Source organism: Camellia sinensis, chromosome 1 (genome assembly GCF_055761805.1).
Source record: "Camellia sinensis isolate YWXY chromosome 1, ASM5576180v1, whole genome shotgun sequence".
Classification (NCBI taxonomy): Eukaryota; Viridiplantae; Streptophyta; class Magnoliopsida; order Ericales; family Theaceae; genus Camellia; species Camellia sinensis.
Window position 1 is genome coordinate 248,135,744 of NC_138961.1, and position 21,933 is coordinate 248,157,676.

General features: G+C 33.9%; 1 protein-coding gene and 1 non-coding gene across 28 annotated transcripts; both read left to right on the forward strand.

The window, feature by feature from the left end:
• The first annotated feature begins 5,589 nt into the window (after positions 1-5,589).
• LOC114323093 (uncharacterized) lies at positions 5,590-7,443 on the forward strand. Its single transcript, XR_014329898.1, has 2 exons — positions 5,590-6,296; positions 6,820-7,443. It is a non-coding gene; the product is annotated as an uncharacterized LOC114323093 (transcript).
• A 505-nt stretch (positions 7,444-7,948) lies between these two features.
• On the forward strand, positions 7,949-19,971 carry LOC145789179 (putative LRR receptor-like serine/threonine-protein kinase At5g10290). Of its 27 annotated transcripts, none has more exons than XR_014348007.1 (9): positions 7,949-8,569; positions 8,666-8,767; positions 9,920-9,966; positions 12,009-12,288; positions 12,391-12,487; positions 14,531-16,040; positions 16,180-16,281; positions 16,620-16,687; positions 19,482-19,940. XR_014348007.1 is itself a non-coding variant. In XM_082901006.1 (9 exons), the coding sequence occupies exons 5-9, from the start codon at positions 12,398-12,400 to the stop codon at positions 19,489-19,491; spliced, it is 417 nt and encodes a 138-aa protein (XP_082757132.1). In that variant the 5' UTR covers positions 7,952-8,569; positions 8,666-8,767; positions 9,920-9,966; positions 12,009-12,288; positions 12,391-12,397; the 3' UTR covers positions 19,492-19,971. The 27 variants fall into 27 exon arrangements, 17 of the variants coding, with proteins under 17 accessions (XP_082757157.1, XP_082757155.1, XP_082757132.1 ...); XM_082901006.1 differs by having other exon boundaries at positions 7,952-8,569; positions 14,531-14,629; positions 16,180-16,329; positions 19,482-19,971; XM_082901038.1 differs by having other exon boundaries at positions 7,952-8,569; positions 14,531-14,629; positions 19,482-19,971.
• The last annotated feature ends 1,962 nt before the right edge of the window (positions 19,972-21,933 follow it).

The following is a 21,933-nucleotide window of genomic DNA, read 5'->3' on the forward strand; positions in this document are numbered from 1 at the left end:
TTTTTTTTGGAAAATTTTTTTTCTATAAAATTTATATGGAGTTCTATTAACACATGAATCAATCTCTTCACATGGTATTAGATTGATTTCATATATGGCTTCATCCTATAATTTAGTGCAGGCTTAATATTTCTTTTTTTTTGTTATCTTTTGGGTTAAGTTTAATGTTTCTTTTTTCTTATTTTGGTCAATGTAAGGTTAGAAAATATCTATATATTTTTATTTTATATGAAAATAATTTTCAAAAATTTTAAAAATTACTTTTTTGGAATTTTTTAAAAGTGGGTTATTTAAAAAAAAATCTTAAAAACAATTTGAAGAAACTAATTGGTCAAACAGTTTTTGAAGTTCTTAAAAGTGGCTGCATAGAAAACAAAAATTTTGAAGGAAAAAAGTTAGGCAAAATAGAATCAGTGGTGGATGAGTTCTTTTTTTTGAACTAGAGTGGTGGATGAGTTTGACTTAGAAATGTTATGAACAATAATGGCTTTTAATTTTGAATAGGACTAACTTCTTTAAAATTTGATGAACACTTGATGCTTTTCATGACGAACACTTGATGCTTTTCATGACGATATTTATTTTATAAATTAATAATTTAAATTTTGTCGAACTTCTTATAAATCAAACTCATTATTTAGTGAGTTAATAAGTGGATAAAATTTAAATTATTGATTAAATACAATCAACACTTGTTTATTCTTTCTCTACATATATAATTAACGAGGGGTTTCGCAAGTGTCCGTTGGCAGGGGGATGGATTCAGGATTATAATTTTGAAGACTACTCTATATAATTTTAAAATTATCTAAAAAAAAAATTTGAAATACGAATTTTTATAATTTTAAATTTTTTAATATAATATATGATGTTTTTAAAATTTTTAGAAGTAGCCCCTAGATTAATCATTGTCTGTCGGGGTTGCAATCATATCAGACATTCTTTTGAAATCATCATTATCATATATCATATCAGTGGATGTTTGTTTATAAAGCCATTTGTGCATGGGGTTTAAGCCTCTAGGTCCTGCGTTCAACTCTACTTTGGGCCAATCTCTTGGGTGTAGCACAGTTGGTTAGGAGGTTGACTTCAAGGATGTCTTATCAGTTACTTGGTGTGGGTTTAATTCTCCCCCGCTGTGCGAGTCCTGACTTAAGCGGAGCTTGTCTTGGGAGGTCGGGACAAGCTTCCAGGTTATAGTCTCTTACTCGGAACGGACAACAGGACACCCTGGTGATCTCCTCAAGGGGCGCTACCTTGAACCTGAGGGAGAGTGGAAGGATTTTCTTGTAAAAAAAAAAAAAAATCATCATTCTTTGTTTTTGTTGTATGTTCTATGTTGTTGTTGAGTTATACATACAATTCTATTTGTTAATTAAACCTGATGTGTCTTCTTCTGGTTAAGGAAAAGAAAGAAATAAAGAAAGAAAAAAAAAAAAAAATCTTAGGGGTTGTTTGGGATGATCTAAATAAGTGTACTTTTTATCTTTTTACGAAAAGATGTGCAAAAAAATAGAAAAGTGATGTAATAAAAAAAAGATCAAAAGATGGATTATATTAGAGTTGTCAAACTTGGCCTTAGTATCTTATAAACTCAAAAAATATATTGACTATGTTTTTAGACTGAAGAGGGCTATCTGGGCCGTGAGGCTCATCACGTGTCCCATTTCAATAATTTAAATTATTTATTTTATTAGGCACTTTATATATTTCATTCACAAAAAAAAAATTTAAGTTGATTGATAATAGTAATTTGTTTAATTTATCGTGTTTTTTATTAAAAAAATGGATGACAATTGTGTTTTTAAAAACTAATTAGTGTGTTGGATTTTAGTTTTTTGAATTCTGTTTTTTGAAATTTGAGTTTTTTGTTTTTAGTGAATATTTTTTAAATTTTAAATAATTTTTTTACTTTTTTTAGACGCACCTTACTTAGATGTTTCTCAATAGTAAAATATTTATGAAAAAATATTTTAAAAATTTAATAAATATACAAAAATACAAAAAACGTATTGAATTTTAGTATTTTTTTTAAATATGTTTTTGGGTATTTAGTGTATTTTTTAAAGATTTTTTTTCATAAATGTTATACTTTTAAGTGTATTTATGTTAAGTGTGTCTAAAAATTAAAAAAATTATTTAAAATATTAAAAAAATTATTTAAAATATTAAAAAAATTCATTGAAAACATTAAAATACGAAAAATAAAAAATTAGAATTTTCTGAAAACTCTTTTCTTAAAATTAGAACCAAACAAGCCAAATCATACTCTTTTTTTTTTATGACAAAAGTAACAAATTGAACAAGTGACAGTTATCGGATCGATCTATTTTTTTTTTTAGAAATAAAATATATGAAGTACGAGACATAATGAATAGTACGGTTTAGATTTTAGACTGAAGAGAATCTAACCTCCTAAAATTTAATATTTATGGCCAAGATTTAGTCAATATATGGCCCCACAATAGTAAGTTCAAATTTACACCGTTGATATAAAATTCTTAATACTTTTTTGATTTTTTTTTTTTTCTAATACTATAGACCTTATTGGACACATATTCCGTTAATATAAAATTTATCATTGATGTATAATTATTTTTCTGCATTTACACTTAATAATAATTTTTTCTTAGTATTTAATGTGCAAAATCAATCACAGAAGTTAAAGCCCCTAGTCATGCTGTTGATTAGTCAACATTTTCAAAGCCAATTGTGCAAAATAAGTTCACTCTTTGCCGGGGGTTTTAAGATGAAAAAAAAAAGGTAAATTGCACTAACATTTTTTGAGATTTGATTCAATTATATTTTATCTTTTGATATTTAAAAAATTACATTTTTCACTTCTATGATTAATAGTCTTCTTTTACAAACTCTCTGTATATATAAAAAGTAATAACTACTAATAGAAAAATAAAGGAAATCACATTTAAAAAAAAAAGTAAAGTAAAGTAAAGTAAAGGAAAGGAAAAAAAAAATCCAGAGAAAGTAAAGTAAAACAAGAAAAGAGAGAGTGAATGAGTTCAATGTTTTCATTCCATCTAAATAATTACAATGACAAGAGATTAGTGTAATTTCTCAAACGTTAGGAGATAATATGTATTAAACCCAAATATCAGGGGTGTAAATGTAATTTATCTAAAAAAATGGGTTTGTCATACCCGACTTGGCCCAATTGACCGATGTAATGTAAGCATTTCAATCATAGTGGGCCTAAGCAATGGATCGGTCTGTGCTTTAATTCGGCCTGAGAGCCAGAAAAGGATTTGTGATTTTGGTACACTACTGCAATCCTGATAAAAAAAACTGAGATATCACAATATATAATAAATATAATTAAATAAAAGGGAGATTTGGTGATAGACCCTTCAGTGTCTAACTTGTCCTTCAAAAGGACAATAATTATATAAATTTTTTCAAAACCCTCTAGTAATTTAAAACTTATTTATTTTACTATAATACCCTCATATATATATATGTGTGTGTATTAACTTGTAATCACTTTCTCTCATTTCAATCTCTCTTCTCTCTGTCTTGCATTTATCACTATTCTCTTCATCGGTGCCATCGCTACTCTCTATCAGCACCACCGCCGCTCACCATGGAACTCTTTCTCTACCGTTTTCATCACCACCATCATTTGTTGCATTCACAACTTCAGATCTGAGATCATTCACAATTGTCGTCATTGGAAAATGACGATTTGCGATGGTTCGCAAATCTCAAATCTGAGATCCTTTATTTTCTCTCTCTCTGTGATTTTGATGGTTCGTGCTCTCTCTCTTCTTCTTCTTCTTCTTCTTCTTATTCTCTTGATCCTCTGTTTTCGAACTCTGTCTCTCTATCTTTCTTTCTTCTTCTCATGATGCTTTGTTCTTTCAACAGTAAAATTTTACTCTGGTTCATGACCCAAAACTCTTCTGTAAAGCCATCATCGTAGCTTGTTTCACAGTCAGAGTAAAATTTTACTGTTATCAAGCAGATTAGTATGATATTAACCAAAGTAAAATTTTACTGTTACGAAATAGAGTACATATTAAATGAACGAATCAGAGTCAAATTTTACTTTTAGATCTATGAACAAACAAACGAAAAACTCTTAATTTTTCATTGCAATATTTCAATTTCTCATTTTTCTATCAAATCTAAGGTTTTTTAATCTCCGATCTGAAGTTAATGATCTCAAATATGAGTTCGTAGGTATCAAATCTGAGATGGTGGTGGTTTAACAGTAAAAATGGTAGTTGCTGGCCGACGATGAGAATGAGTGACACTAATAAATGATGAAGAAATGGTATAATGGTCAAATAAAATATTCAAATAACAAATTTTGTCATTTATATAGAATTTTATAATTATAAGGGGGTTTTGAAAATACTAATTTTTTTTCTGTCCTTTTAACAAGAAAATGAAGCTAAGAGGGGTTTATGACCAAATCTCCCTAAATAAAAAGAGAAGAAACTATAGATCTCAAAGCGCAACCAAAAAAAATAAAATAATGATAAATAGAAGTTTCAGAGAGGGAGAGAGCAGAGCTTTTCTCTAGGGAGATTTTCAGCGATGTTTTGGTGGTTGTGTGGCGATATTTTGATGATTCTTTTTATATTTTTAAAGTATAGATTTACATTCTTAAAATATAGATTTATAGTTTTAGAGTGTAGATTTAGATTTTTTATATATAAAATGGGAGTTTGAAAGTTTTTTTTACTCTATTTTGACATAAATTTTTAAATTTTCTAACCCTACAATGGTTCCCTCATCTCTTAAACCTTCTCTCATACCATTGTGGGTGTACCTTCTTCTCAATTCTACCTTCTGACAGTGTTCGAAGTATGGCGGTGGTGGTGCAAAGTTGGGCAACAGCGATAGGGACGACGTTGATGGAGACATCGGGTTTTCAAGCAAATCTTACTTGATTTGATGTAGATCTTGCTTTCCAGATCACATCGTAGTTGGTCTTTTTTAACGGATTTGTTATTTTTTTCATTTTATTGTATGGTTTGTATGCCCTTTGAGATCTTATTTTGTATATTGTTGATTTTAATATAAATATTTTTCATATTCTCCACAAAAAAAATAAAATAATAATAATAATAATAATAAAAAATAAATAATACACACTATTTTTGACGTAGACCACTTATAAAATGTCACTTCGTAAATAAATTATGACTTGAGAAACATCTATCTGACCATTTAATACGTCTAACCTAATCTACCCTGACGTCAAATAAGCAGCTTCGATGTAATGGGTGACGAATGGATATAGGTCTAGTAATTTTTTTAAAAAAAATTGTGCTTCGATCAGTTGGCACATTTAAAAGTTTCAATTTGTCAAATTCGAATTGACTGTGTGGAATTATAATTTTTTTTAAATATTGATACATGTATGTATTATTTATCTGTTCAATAAATTAAATATTAAAATCTGAAAGGGATATTTTTCACCTTTTAGTAAAAATATAAGAATTATTTTTGTAAAATTAAAATTTATTAAATCAGCCAATTCAATTCACCTAATCCGTTCACGAATTTCGAAACCAAAAGTAGTCGGATGCAAATAAGAATTTCTCAGCCCAAACTATAATCTGACCGAACCCAAGCTCTCCTACTCTCACCTCATTTCAGCGATTTACACCCTATTCTAAAAATTGCGTTAACAATCCAGATGGTTGTAGGCCACTTATCTCTCACCTTCACATATTGAAAAACTTCATCAATTATCAAAAGACTCCATGCTCACCCTTCATCCAAATTACCTCAAGCCATGGCAGTGTCACCCATCAACACCAAACCAACCCAGAAATCCCCGCTTCTCTCTCCTACCCAAATCCAGAACTCTCCATTCAAGAACCATCACATCAAACACCCTCCATGAAAACAACCAAACAACACAACCCTCCTCAGCAGGCAAAATCAAACGCCTAGTTCTCAGCCCAGAGGGCAGAACCAAACTCAACACCTACCCTGACCGAGATTTCTATGCCTTCCCTCGCTTTGTCACCCATGTCGACGACAACTTTATTGCCACATTGACTGAACTTTACAGAGAAAGGTTGAGCCCTGGCTCAGAGATTCTTGACCTTGCTAGCTCATGGGTTAGCCATCTACCCAAAGAAGTTGAGTACAAAAGAGTGGTGGGACATGGGCTCAATGCACAAAAGCTTGCCAAGAACCCAAGGCTTGATTATTTTTTCGTCAAGGATCTTAATTGTGATAAAAAACTTGAATTGGAGAGCGGCTGTTTGGATGCTTTGTTATGCACTGTTAGCGTGCAGTATCTTCAGCAGCCAGAAAAGGTAATTCACGAATCACGATTAATGATAGGAACACAGAATCTGATCATAGAACTGGACATAGAATGCTATGCTATGTAACTAATTTATGTGTATGTGTAAAGTTCAACTGTTAATTCACCAAAATTGATATGTGATGTGGCTTTAGTAATTCAAGGGGAAATTGAAGTTCATCATTCTCTGAAATTGCTACCCTCGACAATTTTCTTCTCTGTCAGAATGATAAATGTAAGAGAGACAACTTTGTAAGATTAACAAATGCCTACAATAGAACTGAAACTTGGGAAAGATTTGGGTGGTTTGGATCTTTTAAATTCAGAGTGTCAGGTTCATTGTAAAGCAAAATATTTGTATTTACGATTTCCATGTACATATTTGGTTCAATATAAAATCTACTTTACAATTAATTTGAATACGAGTAATTCACTGCAGGAGTAAGGCCTAGCTGAGTTGAGTGCAAGTTTTGGAACTGAATTTCAAGACTAACTATTAGATGTAATGTAGACTAAAGTTAAATATTTTGCAGGTGTTTGCATAGGTGTTTCGGGTGCTGAGGCCAGGTGGAGTGTTCATAGTTACCTTCAGTAACCGAATGTTCTATGAAAAAGCCATCGGTGCATGGAGAGAGGGGACTGCGTATAGTCGGGTACAACTGGTCATGCAGTACTTCCAGTGCATTGAAGGATTTACAAAGCCAGAAATTGTTCGGGAATTGCCAGCCACCGGTGGTGCTCAAGAGGACAGATCGCCTTTCGGTTGGATCATGAGATTGTTGGGATTGTCCTCTGGGTCAGACCCTTTCTATGCAGTGATAGCTTACAAGAACTTCAAACCCATACACGAATGAATCCCTTTTATTTCTGAGAACACATATCAGATTGCTCATCGCTGAATACAAAGTCATGTGTCATGTGTATTTATTAATGTGTGTGCTCAAATATCTTTTGTGTTTAGTGTTAAAAAAAAGTCGTGTAAAATTTCGTTTAATGTATAATAGTACTCTTAAATACTTGAATGTTTCTTCATTGTGGGAGAGATTTTGGCATTAACCATCATCCAACCTCTGCTAATAGTTCAAAAGCAGACAATTATAAGCTTAACAAAAAGCAGTCATGACCAGGAATGCAATCTTCATGATTGAATGTAAAAACGAGTCCATGGATTGAGGAACACAAAGTTTTCGTGTGCCAATCAATGTATTTTGTCATTTGTTCATTGTTATTTCCATAGTTCTAGCTATATAAACATACTGTCCTTTTTTATTTAAGGAGTACATGATTAATATGACATTTCAAAAAATTAATAAATTAATCGTCAAAATGACCAATAGTTAAGTAGTTTTAACGATAGATCGTGCAGGCTTCAAGAATGACTCAATGATATGATGAGAAGCACATTCTAAGTTATGGGAATGCAAAACTCATTTCAAACCCCTGTACATGTTTTCACAGTAGATTATTCTCATAACTGAAGTGTTAGGGAGAGGGAATGAAAAGAAAATTGAGGGCTTGTAATGAGAAGAATTAATATTTCATGGGCCTTCAAAGTATTACTCATAAATTACGGGTCTTTTTGAAAAAAAAACAAAAAATTGGGGGTAGGAGATCATCCCTCTCCAAACCTAGAATATCTTATCCCTGCAGTCCAAACTGAGACCAGACTGTGACCCTCCCTCCCCCTTATCTTCTCCCTCTCTCTCTCTCTCTCTCTCTCTCTCTCTCTAACCCTCTGTAGAAATGACTTGTGGTGCTATCAAACCATTGTCAATGGCCGAGTGTTGTATAATAACCTCTGTTCCAGCACTATTCACTTCCAAAACCCAACACCCATTACTCTCAATCCCCTAAAAAACAATCAAACTCACCCATCTCTCATGCTCATTATCATCTCTTTCTGCTTCATTCCCTTCATCTTCATGGGTCTCTCTCAGACCCAAGATTACATCATCATCATCATCGGGTGTGGTCTCGTTCGTTGCGCAGACCTCAGATTGGGCCCAACAAGAGGGCGAAGAACAGAACCCAATTGATGGGTTCAAGTGGGGAGAAGAGACTTTGGCGGAAACGGAGGCCACTGCTACTTCTTGGGAAGGTGAGGGTGGAGAAGATAGAGGAGAGGGAATCAGAGATGGTGGGGTTTTGGAGGAGAGTGAAGAAGAGTCCTATCCTGAGCCATCTGAAGAGGCTAAGATTTTTGTTGGGAATTTGCCTTATGACATTGATAGTGAGAAATTGGCTCAGCTTTTTGATCAGGCTGGTATTGTTGAGATTGCTGAGGTATAATAATCTCTGTGTTTCTCTGTGTGTGATTATTGGAAATTGGGAATTTTGAGGGATGTGATTATGATGATCATTAGGTGGTTTTGATTGTAGGTAATTTACAATAGGGAAACGGATCAGAGTCGAGGTTTTGGATTCGTAACAATGAGTACTGTCGAAGAAGCTGAGAAGGCTGTTGAGATGTTCCACCGTTATGTAAGTTTGATCCTTTTCTATTCATCTTTTTTGGGTTTCTCTGTTTGGCACTTCAATTTGGAGTCATGCTAAAGATAGAATTATTTGTTCCTTTGTCATTGTTATCGGTAAATTATATTTCAAGCTTGATTCTTTTATGAAAGATTTGAATTTTTAGTTTGCTGTAGTGGATAGCTATGTGCTAGGTATCCAGTTCTCTTAATTGCAATGTGGTGTTTTGACAACACATTAAACAACACTTTAAATTGACAATCCCACTACATCCCCTAATTTTGCACCCCCAATGACGTGACTAAGACCATGTGAGCAGTCCCACACTCCTCTCTCTCATCTTCAGCCCCTCTAATTTCACGTCAACAACTTCTTTGTGAAAGTCTTGGTTGGCCTTCCTATTATGCATCTTTTTTGTCATCATTTCATTCTGATTTTTAAATTCCTTTACCTTTTTGGTGCTTAATTTATTTAGATCTCCTGATAGCTCAGTTTGCGAGTACATTTTCTTTCACCATGTTCTGGCTAACTAATTTTGGTGCTTAATTTATTTAGATCTCCTGATAGCTCAGTTTGCGAGTACATTTTCTTTCGCCATGTTCTGGCTAACTAATTGTAGGTTTAAGGGTGTGTCTCCTAACAAGCCTTTGTATCCATAGCCCATAAATTTGCAGGCAAATATATGGTTGCAGAAAATGGGTTGGTAGCTTGATCGAAATACAATGATTTCAATGGTCCAACTGTGCTTCAATAATCTCTTCTTCTTGGATTAATTTATCAAAAAAAAAAAAATCTCTTCTTCTTGGATTAAAAAAGAATAGGGATAACAAAGAAAAAGTACTTTCAATCTCTTGGTTGAAGTCACTGTCTATCCCACCTACTGTTTGCTGCCGCTAGGGGACAGTTCTCTAAAGAATGTCAAAGCTAGTTGCCATGGGGGTCCAATGGTGAGCTATATATGGCTTGCTATTGCTATATTTTGCCTTGTAGTTCCAAAAATTCTACTCCAGTGGTAAATTATATGGCTTGCTATGTATCACCTATGCCTAAACTTAGCACTTAATATAGCACCTGGTTTACCTATAGGTAATATCTTTGTCTACATCTTGATGTTCTTATTTTATGCTCTCTCTGGTTTTAACTTTTAGTTTGTGAATATAGGTATATCATATCTTGAGAAGAAAGAAGTCCGCACCCGTCTAAGAGAGGTGAGTATAGTCATGTATGTCTGCACCTGTGGTTTGATTCCTAGATTGTAACAGTTGTCATACTTCAAAAAATCCACACCCTTAATAACACATCATAAAATATCAATTAATGAAGCTCATGGATACATAATGTGGTAAACTGGCAGAATTTTCATCTAAATTCATGAATTCCTGATAATTTAAAGAAACATTTATATGGGTATTTTTTTTATCTATTATTATTATTATTATTATTATTATTATTATTATTATTATTATTATTTTCAGATTTGGAGGTAATTTGGTAACTTTCTTTTTAATTTAGAGAATGAACTATTTAGGTGGTTGTTTATGAGAATTATTGCGCCCTTCCCTTATTTGGAATACCTTCAAGTTCTACTTTGTCTTTGAAATGCTTGTTGGAATTTCTGGAAATTCTAGTAACTTTTTGGCTTTTTGGCTAAAATGGAGGGTTCCCAAACGAGGCCTTAGTCTAGCAAGATAGTCTTATACTTCTATGTAAAGTTAGCTTGCAGAGACAACAATACAAGTTTAGATAATGAAATTTCTCTTACATTTTTAGTGGTGGTGAGACTTCATTGAATCCTTCTAGATGAGATTCCTAGAAAATCTCAATGAGATTCAAAGGTTCTTCTTATATGTTTAAATTCCAGAAAGCCTCTGCATAAATAACAACCACATCTATCTTTTCTATCACCTTAATTGAGTCCTTAAAACCCTTAGACCTTGATCCAAACCCTAACCTTTATATTCTAACTCTTAAGACTTCTCTGTTGTCCAGAAAATTCTAGATTTACCCTACAGCCCAGAAAATCCAGTAACTTTTCTCCTTAAATTTCCAATTCAAAACGGCATCAAAGCTCAATCATTCTGACCACTATCTATGCTCAAACCCTCAATCCAATTTCCAAACCCTTGACCATTCCAAACCCACGATATTTAATTATAGGGGCATCCTTAATCCACAGGGGCTAAGGAAAACAACTTTTTCTTCTTCTTATATTTGATAAGATATGTCACAAACTAACCTAAGAGGCAAAAAGCTCTGCATCATCATTTTCATGGTAAATTGATCCAGGTCGAACTTGACATGTAGACATCCTAGAAATTAAGTTGAATAAGTCAGAAGAGAGAAATCAGATTGTGACAGCAGTATAGAACACTTGAGAAATAAAAACAAGATAATAATTTAATTGTGATCTAATTTATAATCCTCCGACACAATATTAGGAAATTAATTTTACCCAGCATCAGAATAAATTCCAAGCTTGAGGCCTTTATCATGTACATAGTCAACCACAGATTTAATTCCCAATGGAAAACTTTCTGATTCGGGGACTAGTTGACCCTGCAAGACCAATTTACAATGAAAAAAATTTTATTGCATACCTGGCTTTAAAGTTCAGTTTCTACTATTTCTGAGCTTAACAACCAATATATTTATATCAAAACTGGCCTTTAGATCCAAAGTAAACATTACTATGTTTTAAAGAAAGAAACAATATTTTCCTAATGGACCGGAAGGTATATTGTTCAGTTCTTTTTTTAGTCCAATGGTGATGGACACAATGAGAGGATAGCTATAAAAGTGGGACTGACAATTCCAATCCCAAGTCTCTAGCACCACCACCAACAGACTTTACCAATTAAACTAGATGGAAAACATGGCATAAATGTAGTAGGATTTAAATTGACCTCTGAATTTCGTTCTTGAGCCGACCAACAATCATCTGATTTGAAAAAAAATTATTTAGTATGAAACAGAACCAAGTTATGAAGGGGAACAAAACAAATAGATCATGTGAATGAATACCTATGTTAACATAAACACAACCTAAATTAGCCAAATCAGTTGCGATAAGTGCATCAGCTTTCAAAGAGGAGAACATATGTTGGTATTTGTGACATTGAGTTTTTGAAAACAGGATAAATGAAAGGACATATTTCTATTCACGCATTCAAATTTTAAATACTTTTGACAGTCCATAAGGGCTTTTGTTTGGGCAATAATAAGTGGTTGGTTCTCATGTGCAAGTTTTTAGGAGCCTCTGTTTTGTGTAAATAACGCCTCAACCCTCAAAGACCCTCAAATCAGAAACCCTCTGATATATAGAGTTACTGAGGTAGACAGAAAATAATCTTGTGAGGTGTATATGAGGTTTTCCTATCGCTTATATAATCTTGAAGGAACAAGTAAAAACTCAAGGTGATCAGTTGCAAACTCAAGGTATTCAGTTGCAAGCTCAAGATGCTGTAATAAACTCTTCAAAAGAGCAAGTAGCATTTTTGATGAGACAGAGACAATGTTCTAGTGGTTTGCAGGTATAACTACAAGTAAACATATTTATCTAAATGATGTATTTATCATATGTCATCCTTTTCTAAATTTATGCATACTCATGTAAACTTTATTGTATAAATTAGGCGACAGATGGATCTAGTGGCATTTCGAACCAGGCTTCTCCACAAATACATCAGAGATCCTCTTTTGGGAGTCATGAAATGCAACCTTTTAATCGGGGTAAGTCATCCTTACAATACACATACATTGACACAAATTTAGAACCAATGTTAATGACTTCTCTACCAATAAATTGTTAGTTGGGTTGGACAAAATTGGGATTTGATAGGTTGACTTTCTACTTTGCTTCCTTTACTGGTATCCGTAAAAATACCAAACAAACCAGTGAAATAGAGAATTGGGCAATCAAACAAATTTGAATATCAACAATGGATCAAACTGTAATATACAATTAAAAAATAGACCCTTGGATGTTGCTATTGGTTGCTTGATTTAGTGATTGTTACTAATGTTTGGCTTTATTGGCTGATTCAGTCTAAATGTCAACCTGTTGGCATCTTATCTTTTATTTAGATATGTTTTAACATCCTAGCTTTGGAGTCTGCCCTCAGGATATGTAAGGAAAGAGAGTCTTATATTCAAGGGCACATAGAAAAAATAGAGAGTATTATAGATAGCATGAGTAATAACTTCTTTTCATCTAAAAAAAAAAGAACACTTGTTTGTAAGAGTCTTTCAATTGTAATGTTTATGTTTATGGTATATGAATAAAAGTCCATTTTCAAAATCGTTGTTCTTTCATAATATAATCCTCTTCTTGAGTGATACACTGACTATGAGAGATTGGGAGTAGGGTGAGGCAATGAGGCTATTAGTGATTGCCTATAGGCAAGAGACCACTTGGGAAAACAGAAGCTGAAAGCAACATCCAAACTTAAAAGGCCTTGTGGAAGGTGTTCTTCATCAGAGTTCTATACTTAGTAGTAATAGCAGAGGCGAGGTGGGCACATATTTAGATATAATTTCCTAGACATTAATAATTGTTAGTTGCTTGTTTACATGTTCTAAGCCCTTTACATGTCTTCACCCATATCTAATCTTAGAAATCAACTTGCAGTGCTTAAAGAACAACAAGAAGAACTGACTGCACAAATTGAGAACAATTTGTTTCTTAAATCTTTATCCACCTTACACTTCTGCATTACTGTATTTTTTCTCTCCATTTGTTGTTGTTTTCTCTCTAAATGGCTGATCTATCTTAATATGCAAATATGATCTTCAACTTGAGTATGGTGATATTTTTTGATATGTAAACCACATACTTACCAAAAAGATAAGACTTGTCGAGAATTATTTGTAGTCTAAATTTTCTTTATAGATTTTGAAATTAAAAATGATACTTATGCTCATTCAATCATTTTTATTGTAGGAAATAAGACAACATGAAAGCATCAATCAATGGACGTCATTTCTCGATTTGAACATTTTTTATGGAGGTCTTTATAAAATGGCGTCATGAGTAATACTTTTGAGTACTATTGTCCTGTGACAAGTTTATATATACCTTTTAGATTATGGTGTGGGCTATTAGTTTGTTAGAAATATTGGATCTTTTTTGTATTACAGGCTTATGTAATGAACCTTTTAATTAAGGTGTTTTGGATATTTTGGGATTATAAAAATGCTGACTCTTTTACCTTTTACAATTATTGAGTATTGAGCCATTAGAATAAAATAATATTTTTATGGATATATAATGTGAGCAGGGATAAGTGAGAGACAACCATTAATGGTTAGTAAATCATTGAAAATTTCAAGCTATATATTATTGGTAATTGAATAGTAAACATAGCATATAACCGTGGTTAATAACTGCCGCTGCAAATAAAATTCAAAAAGAATTTTATGGTTATAGCGACAGTGTAAAACTGATGGAATAGAGTCAAGATATAGTGGTGGTTCACAAAATGTCGCAAAAGTGAAGGATATAGCAGCGGTCGACCCATCACTATAAAGTTAGCAAGTAATGGGTAAATTTAAGATATAGCGACATTTATAACTATCACTACATCGGCCGTCGCGATAAAAATAATTATACCAGCGTTTGAGGAAAACGTCACTATAAGGATATGCCGACGGGGCTTTTGCGGCGGTTTGGCCGTCGCTATTGCAACCGCGGGTAAAGATTTTCTAGTTTTTAGCGACGCTTTTTCTTGGCTTTAGCGGCATTTTGGGCCGCTGCTAAAAGTGAATTTTTTGTAGTGCTCTCTCGCTTTTGTCTCCATCATCGTCGAGTATAGGAGCATCACGGCCATCGCACACGAGCACCACCGTCAATCCACCATTGGAGCATTATCCCAAGTATGTCCTCTCTCTATCTTTCAGTCTCTCTTCTCCTAATTTCAACCTCTAGGGTTTTCTTCTTCCATTTGCATACCTTCGTACATACCCAACCCCAAATCGATCCACCCATCACCATTGATGAAAGATTGTTATTTTGGTTTTTCTTTTTTGTATACATATGTATATAAAATTTGAATTTGGGCTTTGATTTCGACGAGATTGAAGAGGTTTTCCATTGGGGAAATTGTTGAGGTAGAGTTGAATAATAAACCAAAGTTTAAGAAGAGCAGTCGACAAAGGAGTTGAAGCTTTACTTGTTGCTCTGTTTTGATCTTAGGATTGTGGGTTTGATGGCTACGTTTGTTCTTGTTTATTATTTAGGTTTTTATTTTTTTATTTTTTTAATGCTTCTGCTGTATTTTGGTGTTTCTGCTATATTTTGCTGCTTCATTTGCTCATTTGTTTGAAAATCTAATCTAATTGGAGGTACGTAGTGTGTGGCTTTTGACATGCTAATGAAGGAGCATTGTTTTGAATTTCAGCATAGAATTAAACATAAGTGAAATTAGAGATGATGTGAAACTTACTAATATAGATGCATATTGGAATTTCTTGGTCTTCATTCTTAATCACTGTGCTCTGTACTTGATTTGGAATTTCTTTTTCTTCAATTTGGAGAAGCTTGCTATTATATTCGATGATGGTTTGAATTACTTGACTGGATTTTGGAGAACTATAAGGCTACTTGACTTAGTTATACCTTCTAAATGGGCCTACAAGTAGCAAAATAGTTCTTGGGTTGTATATTTCACTTTATTTGTAACATTGTAAGGCGTTGGAACGAGGTTTGAAGAACTCTATATTTGTTGTATGCATAAGATTACTTTTTAGCCCAATATACCTTATCCTTTTCTGCAACCCTGCAAGGAAGCTGCAGTCAGAAACTTAGCAAATAGAACCTAGAATAAATTCGGCTACCACCTCTTCAACTTATGGTTGCTTTCATTAAACAGAAGGAAGTTTATCAAAAGCAGTATGAAAAGCTGGGATAATATGGTCTTAAGGCTCTTAATGGATCCCGCCACAATTGCCTTTGTCACTTCCATAATTTCCAGTGACTTTCGTAATTGCCCTCAGTCACCATAAACCAGTTGGCATTCATAGAAGCTTTAACATAGAATAGAAAAATGTTTCAGGGTAATTGATGAAGACAATCTTCTTTCAGTTATTTCTCTCATGTTTTATTTCTTTATTTATTTTTTGAATCTCTTGGTTTTCACATGAGACCTCAAAAATCATGGATTTATAATCCCATGACTTGAGTGGATTTTAGTTTCATGATTTGTCAAACCAGTTGGCATTCTTAGTTGGTGAATTATTTGGTCATGTACGGAAGAGGCAGCCTTGGGTTGACCTGAAGATTGTCAAGGTAACATTTACACATGGTAGTATATATATTTGATATGAAATGCTTTTCTTAGTTTTTAACAGATGATATAATTTCAGAGGCTTATTGAGGTATTTCAATAATCTTTTTAGTTACATTTCTTTGTTGTCTTTTGGTATAGCAACTCATAGATGCACACTTATATGCATTACTTGGGAAAAGGACTGCAACAGATGATGAAAAGCCTATTAAAAAGAAGTGTGAGAAGCCTGTTAACGTTGAGGTGGGCACAGTTGCATGCATCTTTGTTGCCCACAAATATTACTTATCAGTTGAGTTAAAGTTTTCTCACGTCTTTTGATCTATTTTCATATAACAAGTGGTGAAGCTATCAAATAAATAGCAAGAATCATTTAGGTAGTCTTTGGATCAAGGATTTGATGAGGAATTTGTGAAGGGGAAAGAAGATGGAAGGGAAAAGTGAACAAAATTTAGCTTGTATTTCAATTGCTTTTCCCTTTGTTTTTCCTTTCCCTCCACAAATCCCTACTTAAATCTTTGATCAAAACACACCCTTAACTAGTTGAAAGTAATAATATAGGACTTCTTGTTTGGAAATAGGAAAGGAACTTGCTTGTGATGCAGAAGTACTCCGTGCACACCATCTTTCATCCTAGCACAAAGGCATTGTAAGTCAGATCATAAAGTTAGCTTTGGAGAGTTGGCCAAAAAAATGCTGATGAGAATTCATAACATTTGGGGGAAAAAATAATATTCTTACATCATATTTGAATTGGAGTGATGGCCAGAAAATTTGGAGTGATGGCCAGAAAATTCAGAGACCCCTCCCTCCCCCCCCCCCCCCCCCCTCCCACACACACACACACACACACACACACACACAAAAGAGAGGATGTAAGTTATCCTTTCAATTATCATTGAACATGTCAAACATTCTATGCTACTTTTTGATGTTATGGAGACACCAGTCAAACACCACCAAAAATTGTAGAGCAATACTTAGTCGAAAAGGGGTGTTCCGGGGGCAAAAATTCAAAACAGTCCCCGAACCACCATGTGAATCTCACATACAGTTTCCCCTTGACAAATAGGACTTGTGATAACTGACGGAATGTAATTCAGACCAGTAGGTTGGGAGTTAGAGCCGAAAACACCTTAAACTTAGTCAAAAAAGGGCGTTTCGCGGTTGAAAATTCAAAACAGCCCCCGAACCGCCATGTGACTCTCACGGACAGCTTCCCCTTGACAAATAAGACTTGTGACAACTGATGGAATGTAATTCGGATCCGTAGGTTGGGAGTTAGAGCTGAATATGCCTTAGAACTTAGTTGAAAAAAGGCGTTCCGAGGGTGAAAATTCAACACGCCCCCGAACCACCGTGTGGTTCTCTCGGAAAGATTTTCCTTGACAAATAGGACTTGTGACAACTGACGAAATGTAATTCGGACCCATAGGTTGAGAGTTAGAGCCAAATACGCCTTAAACTTAGTCAGAAAAGGGCATTTTGGGGGCGAAAATTCAAAATAGCCCCCGAGCCACCGTGTGGCTCTTACAGAAAGCTTCCCCAGGACAATTACGACCTATGACAACAGACGGAATGTAATTAGGACCCGTAGGCTTGGAGTTTGAGCCGAAAACGTCTTAAACTTAGTCAAAAAAGGGCGTTCCGAGGGCGAAAATTCAAAACAGCCCCCGAACCACTGTGTGGCTCTCACGAACAGCTTCCCTTGACAAATAGGACTTGTGACAATTGACAGAATGTAATTTAGACCCGTAGGTTGAGACTTAGAGCTGAATACGCCTTAAACTTAGTCGGAAAAAGGGCGTTCGTGGGCAAAAATTTAAAACAGCCCCTGAACCACCTTGTGGCTCTCACAGGCAGCTTCCCCTTGACAAAAGATGGAATGAAACAAAAAACAGAAGAAAAATAAATTTGGTAAGGATGCTTCATTGCATTGTTTGGGATCGTTTTGGATCGTTTTCCCAAAACGCATGACTTGTTTAATGCTAGACTTAAGTCCTTATTTTTTTTTTGTGAATTTCATTTTCCCCGAAGGAAAAACATGGGAAATATATGATTAGAGGATATGATTAGATACAAGTCTTTGTTTAACTTTGTAAAACCATTTTCCATACTTGCATTCTATAGGTTCACCTTCTAAATAGGACAATTACCCAACTTGCAGGAATGGTTTGATTTTCTTTTATATACTCTTCTTATTTGCTTGATTTGGATCTTCTATCATGTTTTTTAATTATGTGGTTCATGGAAACTGAGTTGATGTTGAAGAGCTCCCTCCGCAGTAATGCAGAGAAGTTTGAATTTCAGGCTAAGATGTCTTGGCTTATGGACATCATTATTAACTCACTTTACAGCAAGAAAGATACCTTCTTTAGGGAGTTAATTTCCAATGCTTCTTATGCAAGTGTATTTTTCCTTGGAAATTTCCTTAACAATGATATGTTTATATCTATGTTATGTTAGGCATGAAAGAGGCTGGTTTCATCTTTTGCTATTGGCCGAGTGATATCGATCCAAGTTGAACTTGGAGCAAATTATACTTGTCAAGGGAGTAAAGTGAATTTTGCCCAACAAAAAAAAAAAAAAAAAAAAAAATCAAAATTAATTCTATTGTGTAAATTATGTACCTCATATTATGTTGTATTATTATGCGATATCTGGAATTTTCTGGAATTTTATTTTCATTCATTAGTTGTTGATCACATTAATTGTTCAATCTGTGAAGTACTAGGCTTCTACATTAAAGTAGTAGTTTATGTCAATGAAGTTTATGTGATTCAACCATTGTTGATCAATCTGTTAATGAAGTTTTGTCCCATGCTTCTACATTAATTGTTAAATCTTTGAGTTTTGCATTATAATTGATTAACACTCACTGTGCTTCATTGTTCTGTATGTCATCGTGCTTCATTGTGATGTACCTCACATTAATTATAAAGATTGCCACTTCATTGTGCTTTCTGGCCCCTTCTTTGCGTGGGCTGCTTAAAAGCTTGAAAAATCATAAATTTATTTTGTATAAATCAGGTACAAGTGAATGTAAAATAGTTTGTTTTTTGTTTGGTTTGTTTAATATTTTTCCCTAATCAATTTGTGAAGCATCTTTGATATCTACAGGTAGATTAGATTCTTTTGAGAAAAGCAAAAAATGCTTATTAGTATATAAAAATTGGATTTAATGAAACAATGCCAAAGAAATGTTATCAGTTGAATTTTGAGATTTTATTAACATAGTTTATAGTTCATAATTTCCTTTTGTTGGCGCATTATATTTTTGTTAGTTCTTCAGTGTTTGATATATTATCTTGTCAATGTGTATTAACCTCTAGCTTTCTCATTAACTCTAAATCTTTGGTAGATATATAATTGAGGTATTGATTTTGTTGTGACTTAGGTTTTCTGGTAATTTACTGATGGATTCTGTTTATTTGTATGCTCAGGCGAAGTTGACAAAAGAATTGCATTTGGCCAATTGAGAAGATTTGCTTGGCGAGAATTACAGCTAGTTACAGACGACTTTAATGAGAAAAATGTCCTTGGAAAGGGGGGTTTTGGAAAGGTTTATAAAGGAGTGCTTTCAAATAATACTAAAGTGGCTGTGAAACGATTAAATGACTATGAAAGTTCTGGTGGAGACACAGCATTCCAGCGTGAAGTTGAGATGATAAGTGTAGCAATTCACAGGAATCTATTACGTTTGATTGGGTTTTGCTCAACACCAACATAACGCCTTTGTTGTATCCCTTCATGCAGAACGCCTTTTGATTTATTCTAGTGAATTTTTGAAGTCTTTTGATTTTATATATAGCTGTGTATAGATGTCACTGGTAGCTCATATGTTTAAATATGTTTGTATGAAATTATTATTTTAAGTTGGAATATACTTTGTTTGCAATGTTGACATTTAAAAGTTATTCTTTTGTTTGGATAGTTGTAAGTGAAATAGATGCAGATTGTGGAATGAGTGATAATATATATATGTATTGTTTTGTTTGTATACATGTTACAGGTTGCATGGAATACATATAGGTTGTGGACAAATTAATTTTTTTAAAAAAAAACAAAAAACAAAAAATTATGTTTTTGGCTACTAAACAATTGGTAGCCAAATATGGAATAAATATTTTTAGCGACTAAATAGTTAGTAGCTAAAAAAAGAATTAAATGGAAACAAACCTTTTGGCGACTAAATATGTAGTAGCCATAAACAAAAGACTTTAGGCGACTAATGATTTAGTAGCCAAAAAAAGGAAAGAAAATTAATTGGCAATTAAAACTTTAGTAGCTAAACAAAAATTAGATTTTAGGCTACTAAACCATTTAGTAGCTAAAAGAAATAAGATAAATAAAAAAGAAAATTAGTGACTAAAAGTTTGGTCGCCCTAAATGGTTAAGTTTTGGCGACATTAAACATAAGTCGCTAAAAATATAATGTTAAATTTATGATGAACTTTTGGCGACTAATTTTTTAGTCGCCAATTGAATAGTTTCAGTAACTAAGGCCAAGTTTGGGAACTTGTAAAAAAGCTAAAAAGTCAAAAAGTTACTCAAAAAGTTAAAAAGTTAACACTATTCACCAAAAGTCAACAATTACAGCTGCACAACTCTCAATTCGAATTTTTCCCTACAAATCAATTTTTACAATTTTTTATTACACATTTTTCCATAAAAAGTCAAAAAGTTAGCCCAAACATCCATATATTCAACCTCAATTTTTTAGTCCAAAAAGACAAAAAGTGCACTTATTTAGGACACCCCAAACAACCCCTAAATAAGAATCAGCAAAAACTGTCAAATATAATCCATAAATTGGAAAAGTTCATGTTGGTTTTTTAGTGTTTCATTTAAAACAATTGATCCGGATTCGAAGGATAAGATTGTTCAGTTCGAAATCCTAAATTTGCTTTTAAAGACAAACGGAGACAAAATCAAGCAATGCCAAACAAAGAGAAAAGTCTTAGTTGTATTAAAGCAAAAGCAATTACATCGAATGACCCTTTTTGGGTACAAATTCGAGCTCATAAAAGTAAGGAATAGAATAAATAACAAGATCATGGACTTTGGTCCAACTATGGTCAATGAATTTTTGTTCTTTCTTTATTCTGTCCTCTATTTCTTCCAGAATTGGCTGCTGAAGTTAATGTGCTCTCACTTGATAAAAGAGTTCTTCAGCCTTTTATTTCGAACAATGTTTCTTTCAATCCATGTTCCAGCTCGTCCATATTCACGTCATCCCAGTACGCAGAATCTTTATTCTTGAAGTTATCGAATTCTTCAATGAGGTTGTCTGCTTCGTACTGGGCATGAACTCGAAGGGATGAGAGTTGGTCCAAAGATTGAGTGGTGGCCACAGAAGTTCGATGCCAGTGAAGAAGCAATGGGAGTTGGTGCAAAACATGTGAAGCTCTACTTGGGCGAGGGGGTTGAGGACGTGACCCCTAGTCAGAATGTCACAAGCCCATCGAAGGTTCTTAAGAGGGATGTCGTCCTCAAGAACATTGAAAAGCAAGTGAGAGAAGGCCGCAAGCAGAAGTTGGGCTTGATTCCGCTCAGTTGGAGTAGGGAAATGTGGAGGCTTGTAAGGAGGAAAGACCTTATTCGCAAAGAGGGCAAGCCTCAGTCTCTCTGTCCAGCATGGATTTGGCGGAGGAGAAGGTATGGAACCTTCCACTTCAAGAGAAGGAGCAAGGGCAGAAGAAACAAGGGCATTAATATAATCGAGCCAGTCAGAAGAGCAAAGCTTCACCTTCTGGGCTAAAAATAATAGATTGTACCCTTGTGCCTCTTTTGGGCGTCGGGTAGCGTGCACTATCTTTGTAGGCATGGGAGATGTGTACCATGCTACAAGCAGATTGTCCTCCAAACTGCGTCATCGGTCGATGGGCACGTAAG